General features: G+C 40.2%; 1 protein-coding gene across 10 annotated transcripts in view; it reads left to right on the top strand.

The window, feature by feature from the left end:
* RALYL (RALY RNA binding protein like) overlaps window positions 1-18,927 on the top strand; it is a 625,744-nt gene that overhangs the window by 288,655 nt on the left and 318,162 nt on the right. For all 10 annotated transcript variants that reach the window (XM_084621334.1, XM_084621333.1, XM_084621330.1 and 7 more), the window contains one exon: window positions 1,880-2,158. In XM_084621334.1, coding sequence (XP_084477460.1) covers window positions 1,903-2,158 — 256 coding nt within the window. In that variant the 5' untranslated portion in view covers window positions 1,880-1,902. The remainder of the gene's footprint in view (window positions 1-1,879; window positions 2,159-18,927) is intronic.

Here is an 18,927-nt window from a genome sequence, read left to right as displayed (position 1 = left end):
TGATAATCAAGGTGGGCCATTTCCAGCAGTTAACAGGAACGTCTGAGGAACAGTGCGGGGTGGGGGAAATAAACATGGGGAAATAGTTTTACTTTGTGTAATGACCCATCCACTCCCAGGCTCTATTCAAGCCTAAGTTAATTGTATCCAGTTTGCAAATTAATTCCAATTCAGCAGTCTCTCGTTGGAGTCTGTTTTTGAAGTCTTTTTGTTGTAATATTCCAACTTTTAGGTCTGTAATTGAGTGACCAGAGAGATTGAAGTGTTCTCCGACTGGTTTATGAATGTTATAATTCTTGACATCTGATTTGTGTCCATTTATTCTTTTACGTAGAGACTGTCCAGTTTGACCAATGTACATAGCAGAGGGGCATTGCTGGCACATGATGGCATATATCACATTGGTAGATGTATAGGTGAACGAGCCTCTGATAAGGTGGCTGATGTGATTAGGCCCTATGATGGCGTCCCCTGAATAGATATGCGGACACAGTTGGCAACGGGCTTTGTTGCAAGGATAGGTTCCTGGGTTAGTGGTTCTGTTGTGTGGTGGCTGGTGAGTATTTGCTTCAGGTTGGGGGGCTGTCTGTAGGCAAGGACTGGCCTGTCTCCCAAGATTTGTGAGAGTGATGGGTCGTCCTTCAGGATAGGTTGTAGATCCTTGATGATGCGTTGGAGAGGTTTTAGTTGGGGGCTGAAGGTGATAGCTAGTGGTGTGCTGTTATTTTCTTTGTTGGGCCTGTCCTTGATTATCACTACAAAAGGTCTCCCCCCCCCCCATTTTTTCATGTTCTGTGTGTATATAAATCTCCTCACTGTATTTTCCACTGAATGCATCTGATGAAGTGAGCTGTAGCTCACGAAAGCTTATGCTCAAATAAATTGGTTAGTCTCCAAGGTGCCACAAGTCCTCCTGTTCTTTTTGCAGATACAGACTAAGACGGCTGCTACTCTGAAACCTATCAAAGTTAGGTGGATCTTATTTATAAGCATAGAGCTGCATGAGCACAGGAAGTTGCAGCTGCTGTTTTCATGGGAGTAGACAGAGCATGCAATATATTGATGCTGCTCCACCAAGCTATGTGATTTGTAAAAATAAGGGCATAAATCTACAATCTGAAGCCAAATCTTTCCCTAGTGTAACTTTACTGATTCCAGTAACATTATACCAAGGCTGAATTTGGTTTATTGCCTCTTCAGAAAAAAACAACAACACTATTTTTATTCCATAAAGATGATCTGTTTTCATACTTTGTCATTCTAGGTGAATTAGCCATTTGTACTTTCTCTGCATTTTTTTTTGTCCTGCGATATTTCTAATGGGAGAAAATTGTTAGTTTCTAATAAAACATATTGATTATGGTAAGAAACTGTATGAACTGTAAATAGCCTGCTCTGTGCTCCTCACAATGGTCAATGGTATTCAATGGGGTATTTAATGGTGACTGGCTGACACTTACCAAACAAAGGCAGAGAAGTCTTTCATTGTTAGAGTTTGTTCTCTACCTAGCCTTGAATGTTCATTTCATAAACACAAGATAATGGTTCATTCTCTTTCTTTGCAGCTCTAGATAGTTAGGTATTTAACAAGTCAATGCTGAATTTCAAAGCCCAAATCCACAACTGTCTGCAGTAGAGCCCACTGATGAACATCAGAACATTAGATTACCAGATTTATGGATATATTTAAATCCATAAAAATGAAAGATTAAAAATTGACTTCTTGATAATATTTAAAAACTCACAGTGCCAATTTTATTGCTACTCATTTTTAGAAAACAGAATACTGATGAATTTGGATTTAGCCTAAGTGAGTTATTATCACTGAGAAACTCTCTGAAGCCAGTGGTAACTGTTTTCTTTCTCTTCTTTGTTTAAGGGTTAAAGCTAAGTGAGCCAACCATGACCGGCAAAACACAGACCAGCAATGTCACCAATAAGAATGACCCTAAGTCAATCAACTCTAGAGTCTTCATTGGCAATCTGAACACAGCCATTGTCAAAAAAGGTGACATAGAGGCAATCTTTGCAAAGTACGGAAAAATAGTTGGCTGCTCAGTGCACAAAGGTTATGCATTTGTACAGTATATGAGTGAGAGACACGCAAGGGCTGCAGTGGCAGGAGAGAATGCCAGGATCATTGCAGGACAACCACTCGGTAAGTGTTTATAGGCTATTTTTAATGGCAGAAATTGTTTGGTTGTATTAATTTCTCTTCTCTTTCCCCTGTTTATTAACTATCTTCGGTGCTGAATGTTGGTTTTGGTTGTTTCTTTGTTTGTTTCAGTCATAGCTCTAGGAAACGGAACTGGGGAAAGTGTTTTTTAAATGTCAGCTAGGTTTAATGAAATGGCTGTTGAATGCTATTAAGTACTGTGTGGTTAAATACTTTTTTTCCTCAATATTTATAGTTGTTACATTCCAGTTAATAACTAAATAATTCAAAAGGCCTCAATCTTGCCACAGTTATGCACATGCTTAACTTGAAACAGAGTCATCCTGTTGAAGTCAGTAGGATTATGCATGCAAGCAAAATTACACATGTTTTCAGGATCAGGCCCAAGATTCGTAAATATAACATGTTATACAGTGTTATAATTTGCAGAACAATGTGTGTGTAGGGGACGCAGTGTGTGAGCACATATACAAGTGGACCAGTGGGATATCCTGTACCCAATCCAGCAGATCCGGTGTATCTGCCTGGACAACTAATTCCTCCATAAGGGCCCTTTGAAACGATTTCCAGCTCACTCTCACCCCCCGATGGATGGACAGCATAGTGGCTGTGCACGCTTTTCCTGCAGCCAAGCCCCAAAACAATAGGTTTCACAGGTCAGAACTTAATGCTGCATGAAAGAAGGTGAGACTTCCTAGGGAAGCATGCCGAACAGAGCAGCTTTTCCCCAGCTGTCCCTCCCAACTTTTCACATGGCTATGCTTCTTGAAATTGCCAGGAGCCCTACCCATGCATTATATCTGTGGAAGGTCCTCCTTTTTTCCAGGAACCAGGTTGGGAACATGCAGCACTGAATCCCAGGACCAGAATCATACCATCTGTGTATATTTGCTGCTTCTAGGCTGGCAACAGTCACACAGGATACATTTTGGGCTGTTAAATATCAAGAAATGGTTTTGATATTTGACTTTCACAACTAAGTCTTCACACATGCACAGAAACTGCATTTATCAGACTGATTCTAAAGCTGTGCCCAGTTCATACTTCGGTAGCATATCAGATCTTAGATAGCAGAAGCAAGAGGATGAGCTATGTTAATTGTTTAAATGGTGCCAAGTCACGTGTCTAGAGGGACGTTATATTGAAAATTTAGGCACCTTATGCAGAGGTGCGCAATTCCACGTAGCATCAGTTGGTACTGCACTTGCTTATCTGGAATTAAAAAAAAGAATTTGGCCCCTTTGAACTGAATCTAAACAGAAATAGATTTTTATTTGCTTGTGTTTTTACATATTCTTATATAGAGTCTTGATTTTTCTCATGGAAGCTGTTCTCCATCTGTCAAAGTTAACTGCTTTTAGGTAAAATGCCTCTCAATAAAAATCACTTACAGCATTCAGCCATGCAGTTTGTGAGAAGTCTGGGAAAACTGGATAATATGACAGGATATTTTGGTTAGAACTTCATAGTTGTTTTGCTTAATCCACAGTGAGTATATCTAGGCTAGGAAAAATGTCAAGGTTAGCTACAGTGATTATTGGCTAACTTTGACTTAACTTTGCCTACTTTTAGTAGTCTACGAAGTGAGCTTTGGCTCAGGAAAGCTTATGCTCAAATAAATCTGTTAGTCTCTAAGGTGCCACAAGTACTCCTTTTCTTTTTGCATGTATCCTTTGTGCATTCCTGCTAATTTGGTGTGAAATCTCAGTGCTTCTTAGCTGTTGACACAAAACATAAGACATTTCTCTTAGCACTTGAAAGATGTTTTAAAAGCTATAAACTTCTTTAAAAGAGTGACAATTAAATAACACCCAAGTAAATGAAACCACCAATGGCCTGATTCAGCAGAAATTATCTCGAGCCTGCTGCAACACATAAGCTTGGAGTAGTTGTAAGATACTGTGGAGAATGGTTAGTTGTCAGGATGACTAATTCATCACAAATTTCTTAAGCCTTTGGTAGCTAGTTTGCTGAATATTTGTAGAACTGACCTTTTATGAGGTGATTATTGGCAGCTACTGTATAGAGGAACTGGTTTGCAGCAACTTTATATGTAGTCTCCAAAAGAAGTAAGGGAAACAGCTGATATAAAATCCAATTTGATTTTTTTGTTTATTTTATATGAAAAAGATGAGAGAAAAGCAGAGAAGAAAGAGGGTCAGATGGTTGTATGCAAATAAAGCATGACAAAAAGCCATGGGCTTGTAGTAAGTAGAAGTTTGTTGCCATGGGTGCTTAGCTACGAAACCTCTTTGGGATACAGTGGGGTGGCAGCTTTAGAGTCTGGATCTTGAATCTGTAATATTTGTGCAGTACGTAAGGAATGCAATCAGTGCATTGCATGCAGCTCCTTACCTATCTACCCATACACAGAGATTTTTTTTTGAAATGGTACCTAGTCAATGGTCTAATATCACTGCCATCATTGCTGCTTCTGTTTTTTGTCTGTTTCTGGTAATGTCCCTTCTGTGCTGGGCATTCTCATAAGAAGGTAAGTTTCCTGTGCTGAAGAGAGCAGAGTCTGGAAGATGGACAAAGGGCAGGTGAAAGGGATGTAGAAAAAATATATTGGCCAAGCTCCATTCTATATAATAAAATGTATTAATAGCATGATGGGGTTTTTAGATTGTACGTAATTTCAGTCATCACAATCTAACCATAATTTGACAGTTAATTTCTTGTATGTGTCATTAGAAGTGGGTCTCTTGGAGCCATTTGAATATGGAGGCAATAGTAGCCTTGAGGACCATGTCAGGAAGGACATTCCATGAATAGGAGGTGCCATAGGTTATAGGAGTTGAAAGGACCTTTTGAGTCATTGAGTCCAGCTTCCTGCAATAGCAGGAAACCCAATCACTTAATCATGTTCCTCAACATGCAAGATTGTGTGGAAATGTTTGTAGGCAAGTGGATAAGCAGAGCAACAAGGTTGACATCATTGGTGGAGTGGAGGGGACAGGAATGGGGTGAGAATGTAAGATATGAGTTTGGCTAAGATATGAGTTTGAGCAGGGCAAAGATATGTATGGTTTTCTAGGCCATCACATGAAGCTTAAATTTGATATGATAGAGAAAGTGGAATTTGGGGGGACAATATTTTTCATTGACTGGAGGGAAGAAAATTGGTGGCAAAGAGAGGGTTACAATAATCAAGATTAGAGATAGTGGCCGAAATGAAATTACTAGCAGGGTGGAAAGAAACACATACTACCCAGAAAATCTTTACAGGAAGAAGCATAGGATTTGAATTCAGAGGAGGAGGATCCACCCAAAGAGATGTTGTATAAGCATCCAGAAGGGTAGCAGGAGAAAAAGGAAGATGTTATCAGGAAAGCCAAGGTGGATAAGATGGGAAGAAAAAGGATTCATTGATGTATAGATTCCAAGGCCAGAAGGGATCATTGTGGCCATCTATTTTGGCCACCTATATAACACAGGCCATAGAACTTCACCAGTATAATTCATAGAGCATATTTTATATAAAAACACCCAATCTCAATTTAAAAATTTCCAGTGATGGAGAATCCACCATAACTCTTGGTAAATTGTTCCAATGGTTAATTACCCTCACTGTCAAAAATGGTACAACTTATTTCCAATCTGAATTTGTCTAGCTTCAATTTCTAGCCACTGGATCATGTTATACCTTTCTCCGCTAGATTGAAGACCCATTATTAAATATTTGTTCCCCATGTAGATACTTATAGCCTGCAATCAAGTCACCCCTTAGCCTTCTTTTTGTTAAGCTAAAAAGATTGAGCTTCTTGCCTCTGTCACTATAAGGCAGGTTTTCTAATCATTCTTGTGGCTCTTTTCTGAACCATCTCTAATTTATCAACATTTTTCTTGAATCGTGGGCACCAGAACTGACCAGAGTATTCCAGCAGCAGTCGCACCAGTGCCAAATGTAAAAAATAACCTCTCTGCTCCTACTCAAGATACCCCTATTTATGCATCCCAGGATCGCAGTAGCTCTTTTGGCCACAGCATCATATTTGGTCATGATTATCCACCACATAACGGTCAGCTGATTATCCACCACAACCACGAAATCTTTTTCAGAGTCTCTGATTCCCGGGATAGCCCCCCATCCTACAACTATGGCTTTCTTTTTAGATGTATACATTTACATTTAGACATATTAAAACACACATTGTTTGCTTGTACCCATTTTACCAAGCAATCCACATCACTCTAAATCAGTGACCTGTCCTCTTCATTCATTATGAAGTGGGGAGGGAACTCCAGCTATTAGAAAGAGACAGGTATTAGTAATGGACGATTTGATCATTAGAAATATAGATAGCTGGGTTTGCGATGACCAGGAGAACTGCATGGTAACTTGCCTGCCTGGTGCCAAGGTTGCGGATCTCTCGAGACATCTAGATAGACTTATGTGCAGTGCTGGGGAGGAGCCAATGGTTGGGGTACATGTAGGTACCAGTGACATAAGGAAGGATAGGAAAGAGGTCCTGGAGGCCAAATTTAGGCTGCTAGGTAAGAGACTGAAGTCCAGGACCTCCATGGTAGCATTCTCTGAGATGCTTCCAGTTCCACGTGCAGGGCCAGTTAGTCAGGCAGAATTGCAGAGTCTCAATTCGTGGATGAGACGATGGTGTAGGGAGGAGGGGTTTAGATTTATTAGGAACTGGCAAACTTTTGGGAAAGGGGGAGCCTATACAGGAAGGATGGGCTCCACCTAAACCTAAATGGAACCAGATTGCTGGCACTTAAAATGAAAAAGGTCGTAGAGCAGTTTTTAAACTAAGGGCTGGGGGAAAGCCAACAGGTGCGGAGGAGCACATGGTATGGACAGACATCCCTTGGGGAGGATCTATTAATCAAGAATCTCTATGTCCTAGTGAGGATGAGAGGATGGAAAATGGTAAAATACAGGCAGAGTCTGATCAGAAACAATCAAATAAAAAAAAGTCCCATTCAATTACATCGTGTAATGGCACACAGCTAAAAGGAGACAAGTTTTTTAAGTGTTTATATACCAGTGCTAGAAGTCTAAATAATAAAATGGGTGAACTAGAGTACCTTGTATTAAATGAGGATATTAATATCATAGGCATCATAGAAACTTGGTGGAATGAGGATAATCAATGGGATACAGTAATACCAGGGTACAAAATATATCAGAAGGACGGAACAGGTTGGGCTGATGGGGGAGTGGCATTATATGTGAAAGAAAGCATAGAATCAAAGGAAGTAAAAATCGTAAATAAATCAAACTGTACCATAGAATCTCTATGGATAGAAATTCCATGCTCTAATAATAAGAATATAGCAGTAGGGTTATATTACTGATCATCTGACCAGGATGGTGATAGTGACTGTGAAATGCTCAGGGAGATTAGAGAGGCTATTAAAATAAAAAAATCAATAATAATAATGGGGGATTTCAGTGATCCCCATATTGACTGGGTACATGTCACCTCAGGGCGGGATGCAGTGATAAAGTTTCTTGACATATTAAATGACTGCTTCTTGGAGCAGCTGGTTGTAAATTGTGCATTTGAAGGGAAGAAAGTTAATGGTGCAATAGTTAGCACCATGAAGAGGTATATGATGCTTTACAGACAAAACAAAAAATTACAGGTCCCTGTCATGAGGATCTTACAATTGAAATTAAACACACCGCAGTATTTTATACCAAGAAAGAAGATGTGGTGAAGGGACAGATTGTGAGCGATATGTACTGTGATGTCCACATCAGGTTAGCATTGTTAATTTGTTCTTTTTAAACAAAATTAAAGTATGTGAACAATGGAATGAAGGCTGGATGGAGGTCAGTGGGGGAAGACTAACTAAACAAAGTCATATTTGAGGAGGGATGAGAACTGGGTGGATTTAAAGGTGTGTTTATGGCACTCTGTGACTAGTAAGCAATACTTTTAAAGTTATGTTGTCCTGTAATTCATAAATCCCATTGGATTATTTATGTTCTAAACAGATTGACAATTTATGCCAGCTCCTGACTTTATGGATTTCCTTGTGCACTTTGTGCTCAATTCTACTCTCATTTACAGCAGCATAATTGAAATCAATGGCATTACTGGAACTACATTAATGTAATTAACTTTACAAGCTTTACATAATTATCTGAAAATATTTAAGAAATATGAGCGTTATTAATGGTGTTACCATGTTATTTATGTATGTGTGTTGTGGTAGTACCTAGAGACTCCAACTGAGATGAGGGTCGCAGTGCTTTAAGCACCTGTAAAAGTGCCTAGTAAGAGACAGTCCCTGATCCAAAGAGCTTACAGTCTAAATAAATGAGAGTGAACAGTAGGAGAACAGAAGTGTTATCACTGCCATCGAGTTTCAGTACAGATTCTTTTAAATGCTATTCTAATATTTCCCAGGAAGGACCAGCTCTACTGGACAGGCAAAATAGGCCATAGGACAGCAAAATACCAGGCATAGCAATATGTTTTTGTGGTGCTTAATGTGTATATAACTGTAGGCTGGGAATATAGGAAATGTCCCAATTTGCCTAGGGCAAAAACTCAAAAGCCAGTAAACATAGCAGAAACATAGCCAGAGACCCCCACACTATCAGAGTATCTCAGCTCCATTTTTGTCCATCCAGTTGCGTCTTTGGGTCAGAGTGTACTCATCTCTTTGGCATTTAGGCCAGGAAGAGTTTGGAGAGGCACTGTATTGCAACAAGTGCCATCTCTCTCCCTTCGGTGTGCTTCGCAGAAGGGCTAGGGACAATCACACATCCTTGCACATGGGACAGTACAGGAGCTCCTCCATTTGCTCCACAGGGAATGTGAAGGAGTTGGAGCATGTACCTGGCCTTCCTCCATGCCATTGCACAGAGGGGGTGGGCTCAAGAATGAGGAGCACGCTGCCCTGACATGTGAGCTCTCCCTATGTGCTAGAGCAGTGGTTCTCAACCTATTTAGCATTGTGGGTCGCATATGTGTTATGTGGGCTGCATCCAAAACTACCTGAGGATGTCACATGGGCCACAGCTGTGTGCTGATTCCAATTCTTTCCTTACTTCTTTCTCCCACACTTGCACACCCATGCAAGGGTGGAGGCAATCTGTTCCTCTGTCTTTTAGCTGGTGATATATTCATCCCAGTGCAGAGGGCCAGTGCAAAGCCTGCTACGTCATGTAAAGGCCACTTCAGCCCCACAATCAGGTCTTAAATGGGGTGTGTGGAGGGGTAAATTTCCTTTTTAAGGCAGATAAAGATATCATGGCAGTTCCTACATCTTAGTGTATTTTGGGGGTGGTGGGAGGAGGTTTGAAAGATAAGGTCTGATTTTTCACTGCATCACATTATTCCTACACTGATGTAACTCTGTCAGCAGTTACTCCTGATTTACAAGATTAGAGAACAGAGAACACCTCCTTATTGATATGGAGAGAAAACATGTCACATACATGACCGGGCTTGGCAGAGTTCAGTTTTTATAGTTTTGACAGATGATATCTATATTAATGTTCAAGCTTTTTTATTGATTTAAATTTTCACAGTGGCAGGAAATTGCGGGCGGGGAGGTGTCAGACAATTATGTAATGACAGTCAATGTGGAGATTCAAAAAGCTTAATAAGCTGTTAACACACATTTTTAACATCACGTCAAAATATACAAGGTAAATATCCTTAAATCAACAAATCATACCTGTTTTTACTATTAGTCCATTTGTAACAAGCCATATTCAAAAATCTAAATCACTGCATTTGGACTCCTTAAGTTCTCAACCAGCCTTTTGCTTTCTTTGCCTATCTGTACATTTTCATTTTTGCTGGAAATATATATTTTTGTTGGTTTGTGTGCGTACAGTGAAATCAATGTTTACCAACATTTCCCAATAAATTTCTAATCATTTCCAAGCTTATATATGACTAAAATAATGTTTTTCAAATGTCTTTGTGAACATTCATTACTGAATGCTACAACAAAAAAATTGCTAAGATATATGATACGAAAAGCTTATATTTGTTAAGAGTAAGAGCTACAGCTTCTTTGGTTTATTTCCTTTTTAACTAATAAATTAGTTCCATTATGGCTTCAATCCTGTTTCATTTCTGTAAGTATTATTCACGTGCAGCTGCCTTTAGGTCCAAATTAGATGCAGTCTCTGAGTACCTAGTGAGCACAGACTGACATATAGCCTCAGGTAAGGTGGTGGTTACAGATAATTATTTTGGACAACACACTGTATTGCACACCCTCTTCAGAAGTACAGAAGCCCTTCAGGGGCTTTCTAAATCATGGCAACACAGTAGAAAACATCCAAAGAGTAGAGCAGATAATAAAGTGTACCTTTAGAGAGCCTTTGACATACACCTTTGTGTAAATTGAATTGATGTGACAATAGAACTGTTTATCCTTCTTGTGTCTCTGCACAAAATAGATCTTTGGTATCTTGTGTTTTTTAATACCTCACAAAAGTGAGAGACTCTTAACCATGCTCCTAGAGCCAGTAATCTTCCAAGTGAATCAATTATTTACTGCTGCCTGTGTAATGTCACAAGTGTTTATAAAAGTTACTTCTCCACTTCTGCAGCAGAGACATTAACTCTCCTTTATGCAAAATGGGTTGCATGCCCTTAGAAACCTACAGGTAAGTAATGCAATGGATAAAGCTTTTTTTTTTTTTTCTTTTTTTTTTTTTAAATCAGAAAGGCATTTAGCTCAGTGGTAGACTCAGAAAGGAAATCCAGCACTGAATTACTGGTCAATCAATGTCCTTCCTTTGTCCTCAGTCCTGCAACTGATAGCATGTCAGCGAGGCAGTTTGCATGTGCACTATCAAATTCAGAACCAGAGCTTATGATCCTACTGTGGTCCTGATCCTCCAGCTCTAACCCATCTATCTCCCATTTAATTCAGTAATAGTTTTGTGGGTGTACAAGATTGGGCCCTAAATTAGGAAATCTGCATGATCATGTTATAAATACTGGTAGTAACGTGGGAGAAAGGCAGTAACTAGAAGATATTTTCTCACATTTTGGTTCAGTTTAAATCAGTGATGCCTTTTGGGGGGGGGGGGGCGTGGTCCATGATCAAATCAAACTAAACTATGGAGAGTGACAGCCTCAGTGAAACCTCAGAGATTGCTTGTGTCTAATGAATATCTGGGAACATTTTAGAATTTCAATATATATTTAAATGGGGCATATTAATAAACTATTTAATTTCCACATATTCCAGCACAGGTTCCTGCCTCCATTTGTGTGTGTGTGTGGGGGGGGGAGAATTGCTGAACATCACCCACTGCCCCCAGCCAAACAGCTTTTCAAAGCTGTGAGTCAGCATCAGCACAGTTCAACTACTAAGTAAAACCGCTAATGCTTAAGGGCCTGAAACACCAGAATTGTCCATAGCTTGCTGTACCGCATAAACCACAAGAACTGTGACATGTCAAGGATATTGACTCATTTGTGTGGCTAGCTACTTTGTTGAAAATTTCCTGAATCAAGCCCAATTTGTTGTTGTTGCTAGTATTAGCAGTTACCTAGCAACTGGCTTACAGAAACTTTATTTGATACAGTATGCATTCTCTCTCTCTCTCTGTCTCTCTCTCAAAATACCAATACAGAAACTTGGAAAAACACATGATCTTTTTAAAAAGAAAAACATAAACGGGATTTACCTTACTACCTTCTAGCCAGCTCCATGTGTGTTTTCTATCTGATGGCCTTTATCCCCTGAAGGGAGAGTATCCAATACAACTGCAAATTTCATACAAATTGCATCTCAAAACACTGTAATTATTGAATAGTTTAAAGAGTTCAATAACATCATAGCAGAAGAGAAATTAAAAGGTATAGGGAAGGATGAAAATATATTTCTAGAAATGGTTATTGGTTTGTCTTTGTTTTTAAATCTCATGTGTTTTATACTGCTGCCATCACCATAGTAGCTAGGTGCCTTCCATGTAAAATCAATAGCAAAGTCCTTAGTGGACTTCAAGGAGTCTCTGGAACATCTTCCTCTTTTAGGTCACAGTTCTGTTTGGATTAGAGGTGCTATTTTTTTTTTTATTTTGAACCTTAATTTTAGAGTTTATTCCCCTCCTGCCCCTTTTTTTTTGGTTGGCAGGATTTGGGGGGAAGAAGTGGGTATGGTGTCAGTGTTGTGAGCTGATACCCCATGAACTGACACATCATTCTTATGTAGAAAGGCTTTTTTGAAGAGGAAGTCATGTAAATAATGAAAAAGTGAATGGTGGAGAGTTGATGAAGTGGAGGGACACAGGAAACTGTTGCAGATGGGAGCTGTCACGGCAAAGATTCTCCCACCAACAGGGGTGAACATGTGTGAGGTGACAGGCAGAACCTGTTGAGACAGGAATGCCATCAGAGGCTGTAACGCTGGAGCTTTCAAGACCTTAGAATTCAATAGACAGAGGCAATTTTGTTTGTTCATGTTTTTTAAAGCCTTAGTTATCTTGCTTTAAATTTCAGTCAAGGGGTCTGTTCTGCGTTTCAAGGAGCAGCACTCAGAATATAGAAGAAATAAATGTTCTTCACACTCGAGTTGTATTAAATGGAATGTTACTTTTCCTGATCATAAAGCTTAGCAAGTGAGGAATTGGACTGAAGGAAGCAGGCCCATTGTATTCCAAAAGCAGTAACTCTTGGCTGAAGGAATTACATTGTAGTTTGGGGGAAAATATTTATGGAAAGTGAAATTTGCTCTGAAATGAAAAATGTACAATTTTGGTATATTTTCTGCATAAAACAATGGTTGTGGGTTTTCTGTTTTGGGAATTCAACATGCCTTTTAATAGGAAATAGGGAGATTGGAATGGATTCAGCAGTAATGGAAGTCCCCCTCTCTCCCAAAATCTTTAAGTATAACTTGGACACATCATTTTACACCAGTTGAGGATCTGGCCCATAAAATCAACATAGTAAACAGAGCTCATTGAGATAGTGATGAACTACAATAATTTAGTAGGGTGAGACTTGGAAACATATTTACAAGAATATAGCAAGGACTGTGATTGTCTTTAGAGTGCAAATGTTGAGGGCTTTTTGTGCCTTTAGCTCCTTCCCTCTCCTGCACACCTTTTAGGGATCAGGGATGATGTGGTTCTTTGGAGTTTATGTGGTGTTTTAAAATCTGTGGGCCTGATTCTTCTCTCACTTACACTTGTTTAAGTCAGGAGTAAATTCATTGATGTCTCATAGACTCATAGATATTAAGGTCAGAAGGGACCATTATGATCATCTAGTCTGACCTCCTGCACAATGCAGGCCACAGAATCTCACCCACCCACTCCCGCAATAAACCTCTCACCTATGTCTGAGCTACTGAAGTCCTCAAATCATGGTTTAAAGACTTCAAGTTGCAGAGAATCCTCCAGCAAGTGACCCGTGCCCCAGGCTACAGAGGAAGGCAAAAAAACCCCAGGGCCTCTTCCAATCTGCCCTGGAGGAAAATTCCTTCCTGACCCCAAATATGGCGATCAGCTGAACCCTGAGCATGTGGGCAAGATTCACCAGCCACATACCCAGAAAAGAATTCTCTGTAGTAACTCAGATCCCACCCCACCTAACATCCTATCACAGGTCATTAACTATTCATGGTAAATAGGCCCAAAGATCAATTAATTGCCAAAATCATGTTATCCCATCATACCATCTCCTCCATAAATGTATTGAATTTAATCTTAAAGCCAGTTAGGTCTTTTGCGCCCACTGCTTCCAGAACTTCACTCCTCTGATGGCCAGACACCTTCGTCTAATTTCAAGTCTAAACTTCCTGATGGCCAGTTTATATCCATTTGTTCTTCTGTCCACATTGATACTGAGCTTAAATAATTCCTCTCCCTCTCCGGTATTTATCCCTCTGATATATTTATAGAGAGCAATCATATCTCTCCTCAACCTTCTTTTGGTTAGGCTAAACAAGCCAAGCTCCTTGAGTCTCCTTTCATAAGACAGGTTTTCCATTCCTCGGATCATCCTAGTAGCCCTTCTCTGAACCTGTTCCAGTTTGAATTTATCCTTCTTAAACATGGGAGACCAGAACTGCACACAGTATTCCAGATGAGTTCTCACCAGTGCCTTGTATAACGGTACTAACACCTCCTTATCTCTACTGGAAATACCTTGCCTGATGCATCCCAAGACAGCATTAGTTTTTTTCACGGCCATATCACATTGGCGGCTCATAGTCATCCTGTGGTCAACCAATACTCCAAGGTCCTTCTCCTCCTCCGTTACTTCTAATTGATGCATTCCCAGCTTATAACTAAAATTCTTGTTATTAATCCCTAAATGCATGACCTTACACTTCTCACTATTAAATTTCATCCTATTACTCCAGTTTACAAGGTCATCCAGATCCTCCAGTATGATATCCCGGTCCTTCTCTAAATTGGCAATACCTCCCAGCTTTGTATCATCCGCAAACTTTATTAGCCCACTCCCACATTTTGTGCCAAGGTCAGTAATAAAAAGATTAAATAAGATTGGTCCCAAAACCAATCCCTGAGGAACTCCACTAGTAACCTCCTTCCAGCCTGACAGTTCACCTTTCAGTATGACCCGCTATAGTCTCCCCTTTAACCAATTCCTTATCCACCTTTCAATTTTCATATTGATCCCCATCTTTTCCAATTTAACTAATAATTCCCCATGTGGCACCGTATCAAACGCCTTACTGAAATCTAGGTAAATTAGATCCACTGCGTTTCCTTTGTCTAAAAAATCTGTTACTTTCTCAAAGAAGGAGATCAGGTTGGTTTGGCACGATCTACCTTTTCTAAAACCATGTTGTATTTTGTCCCATTTACCATTGACCTCAATGTCCTTAACTACTTTCTCCTTCAAAATTTTTTCCAAGACCTTGCATACTACAGATGTCGAACTAACAGGCCTGTAGTTACCCGGATCATTTTTTTCCCCTTTCTTAAAAATAGGAACTATGTTAGCAATTCTCAAGTCATATGGTACAACCCCAGAGTTTACAGATTCATTAAAAATTGTTGCTACTGGGCTTGCAATTTCATGTGCCAATTCCTTTAATATTCTTGGATGAAGATTATCTGGGCCCCCCCGATTTAGTCCCATTAAGCTGTTTGAGTTTCGCTTCTACCTCAGATATGGTAATATCTACCTCCATATCCTCCTTCGCATTTGTCATGCTACCATTATCCCTAAGATCCTCATTAGCCTTATTAAAGACTGAGGCAAAGTATTTGTTTAGATATTGGGCCATGCCTAGATTATCCTTAACCTCCACTCCATCCTCAGTGTTTAGCAGTCCCACTTCATCCTTCTTTGTTTTCTTCTTATTTATATGGCTACAGAACGTTTTACTATTGGTTTTAATTCCCTTTGCAAGGTCCAACTCTACTTGACTTTTAGCCTGTCTCACTTTATCCCTACATGTTCTGGCCTCAATAAGGTAGCTTTCCTTGCTGATCCCTCCCATCTTCCACTCCCTGTATGCTTTCTGCTTTTTCTTAATCACCTCTCTGAGGTGCTTGCTCATGCAGCTTGGTCTACAACTCCTGTCTATGAATTTTTTCCCCTTTCTTGGGATGCAGGTTTCCGATAGCTTCTGCAGCTTTGACTTAAAGTAATTCCAGGCCTCCTCTGCCTTTAGATCCATAAGTTCTTCAGTCCAATCCACATCCCTAACTAATTTCCTTAATTTTTGAAAGTCAGGCCTTTTGAAATCAAAAACCCTAGTCGCAGTTTTATTTTTATTTATCCTTCCATTCAGTTTGAACTGAATTAGCTTATGATCACTTGAACCAAGGTTGTCCCCTACCACCATTTCTTCTATGAGATCCTCAACACTCACCAAAACAAAATCTAAAGTGGTATTCCCCTCTAGTCGGTTCAGCAACTACTTGATGAAGGAATCCATCAGCTATCGCATTTAGGAAAATCTGAGCCCTATTATTATTACTAGCACTCGTCCTCCAGTCTATATCTGGGGAACTCCCATGATCACGCAGTTTCCATTAGTATTTACTTCACTAAAAAACATTAAAGAGGGCTCTATCCATATCCAAATTAGATCCCAGTGGTCTGTAGTACACCCCAAGCACTACCACAGGGGAGGCTCTAGTAGTTTTCTTCCCCAATGTGATTTTTGCCCAGACGGACTCTGTCTTATCCATTCCATCGCTTCTTATTTCTTTACAGTCTACCTCATCATTGATATACAATGCTACTCCACCACCTTTATCTTTATTTCTGTCTTTCCTAAACAGCACGTACCCTTCAATAGCTGTAGTCCAGTCATGACTACTATTCCACCATGTTTCTGTTATCCCTATTATATCTGGTTTCACCTCCTACACCAGTAGTTCTAGTGCCTCCATTTTGTTACCTTGGCTCCTCGCATTGGTGTACAAATGTCTCAAAATGCTGTTTGGCTTCGCTCACATTCTTTACCCGATTAGGCACGGTCATTCTACAGCCAGTATGACGTATTAGACTGGTATCCACACTGCCATTCCTCCTTATGTCCATTCTTATGTCCATGGAATTAAACTGATGTAAAATAGGTATGAGAGCAGAATCAGGTCTTCTGTTTGAGGAGAAAGAGTACCAGGAGGTTGAACTTCTGATGTATATTTAAAGAGACTTTTCAAAGCATTTATGGAGTTTTTTGCTACATTTTTCTGTCTTTCTTATTTCTGGAATGTGTTCCAATAGCCCATGAAACTAATTTATAGTATTGGAGGTAAAGAGCCACAAATGGACTATAAGGTGGAGAGAAGGCTGGCTAGATTGTCGGGCTCAATGGATAGTGATCAATGGCTCCATGTCTAGTTGGCAGCCAATATCAATCAGAGTGCCCCAAGGCTTGGTCCTGGGGCTGATTTTGTTCAATATCATAGAATCATAGAATACCAGGGTTGGAAGGGACCTCAGGAGGTCATCTAGTCCAACCCCCTGCTCAAAGCAGGACCAATCCCCAATTTTTACCCCAGATCCCAAATGGCCCCCTCAAAGATTGAACTCACAACTCTGCGTTTAGCAGGCCAATTCTCAAACCACTGAGCTATCCCTCCCCCCAGTATTTTCATTAATGATCTGGAGGATGGCGTGGACTGCACCCTCAGCAAGTTTGCAGATGACACTAAACTGGGAGGAGTGGTAGATATGCTGGAGGGTAGGGATAGGATACAGAGGGACCTAGACAAATTAGAGGACTGGGGCAAAAGAAATCTGATGAGGTTCAACAGGGATAAGTACAGAGTCTTGCACTTAGGATAGAAGAATCCCATGCACCGCTACAGACTAGGGACTGACTGGGTAGGCAGCAGTTTTGCAGAAAAGGACCGAGGGGTTACAGTGGACGAGAAGCTGGATATAAGTCAACAGTATGCCCTTGTTGCCAAGAAGGCTAACAGCATTTTGAGCTATATAAGTAGGGGCATTGCCAGCAGATCAAGGGACGTGATCATTCTCCTCTATTCGACATTGGTGAGGCCTCATCTGGAGTACTGTGTCCAGTTTTGGGCCCCACAATACAAGAAGGATGTGGAAAAATTGGAAAACATCCAGCAGAGGGCAACAAAAATGATTAGGGGACTGGAACACATGACTTATGAGGAGAGGCCGAGGTAACTGGGATTGTTTAGTCTACGGAAGAGAAGAATGAGGGGGGATTTGATAGCTGCTTTCAACTACCTGAAAGGGGGTTCCAAAGAGGATGGATCTAGACTGTTCTCAGTGGTAGCTGATGACAGAAGAAGGAGTAATGGTCTCAAGTTGCAGTGGGGGAGGTTTAGGTTGGATATTAGGAAAAACTTTTTCACTAGGAGGGTGGTGAAACACTGGAATGCGTTACCTAGGGAGGTGATGGAATCTCCTTCCTTAGATATTTTTAAGGTCAGTCTTGACAAAGCCCTGGCTGGGATGATTTAGTTGGGGATTGGTCCTGCTTTGAGCAGGGGGTTGGACTAGATGACCTCCTGAGGTCCCTTCCAACCCTGATATTCTATGATTCTATGATTCTATTAAATGAAGCCAACAATCAAAGGGTCTATTCCAGAGCTATGCAAGGTAATGGGATGGGATTAACCTTTCTCATCCTATTAATGATCTCAGAAATTGTTTGAAAATTCCTTTAGTATTAAATATGCTGATCTCACTTAAAGTGAAAGTCCATTATGGGGCAGCTTTTCAAAGCTTTTAATTAGCAAATAACTTAACATGCCCAACTTACTCAAATACTTGCTGGGCACATGGAAATTATCTGTTTGTGTTGGCACATAGCTAGATAGATAGCACACCTCGTTAGCTAAATGTGCAGATAAAGTGATAAGAAGTACACATCAAATTATTCCATGCCTAGAGTACATGCAATTATTTGCCTGTTCCTGAATATGAAAATGAAGGTTGGCAAAGATTCAAGGGCCATGGTTTTAAACATAAGGGCAATTTTTTAAATGGGTCCTAAAGTGAATGAGTTGCTAGAATGGTATTTTTTGAAGATGGGAATGATTTGTTGTCTTATCAAAAGGTGAGTATCAGCATTCTGAGCAAGCAAGAATCTGGAGATCTGGGGAAGTTGTATAAAAGGAATCTACAGTAGTCCAATCAAGGGGGAATGGATGAGACATTCATCAGAAGTAGAATCAACACAATGATGTGTACAGAAAATATTGATAAGCAGATTTGTAGGTATATGTCGGGGTTCCTTCCCCACTCTGAACTCTAGGGTACAGATGTGGGGACCTGCATGAAAAACCCCCTAAGCTTATTTTTACCAGCTTAGGTTAAAACGTCCCAGGG

Source organism: Lepidochelys olivacea, assembly GCF_965140295.1.
Source record: "Lepidochelys olivacea isolate rLepOli2 genome assembly, chromosome: 2".
Lineage (NCBI taxonomy): Eukaryota > Metazoa > Chordata > Testudines > Cheloniidae > Lepidochelys > Lepidochelys olivacea.
Note: the sequence above shows the minus strand (reverse complement) of the source record. Positions and strands in the feature narration are given on the sequence as shown.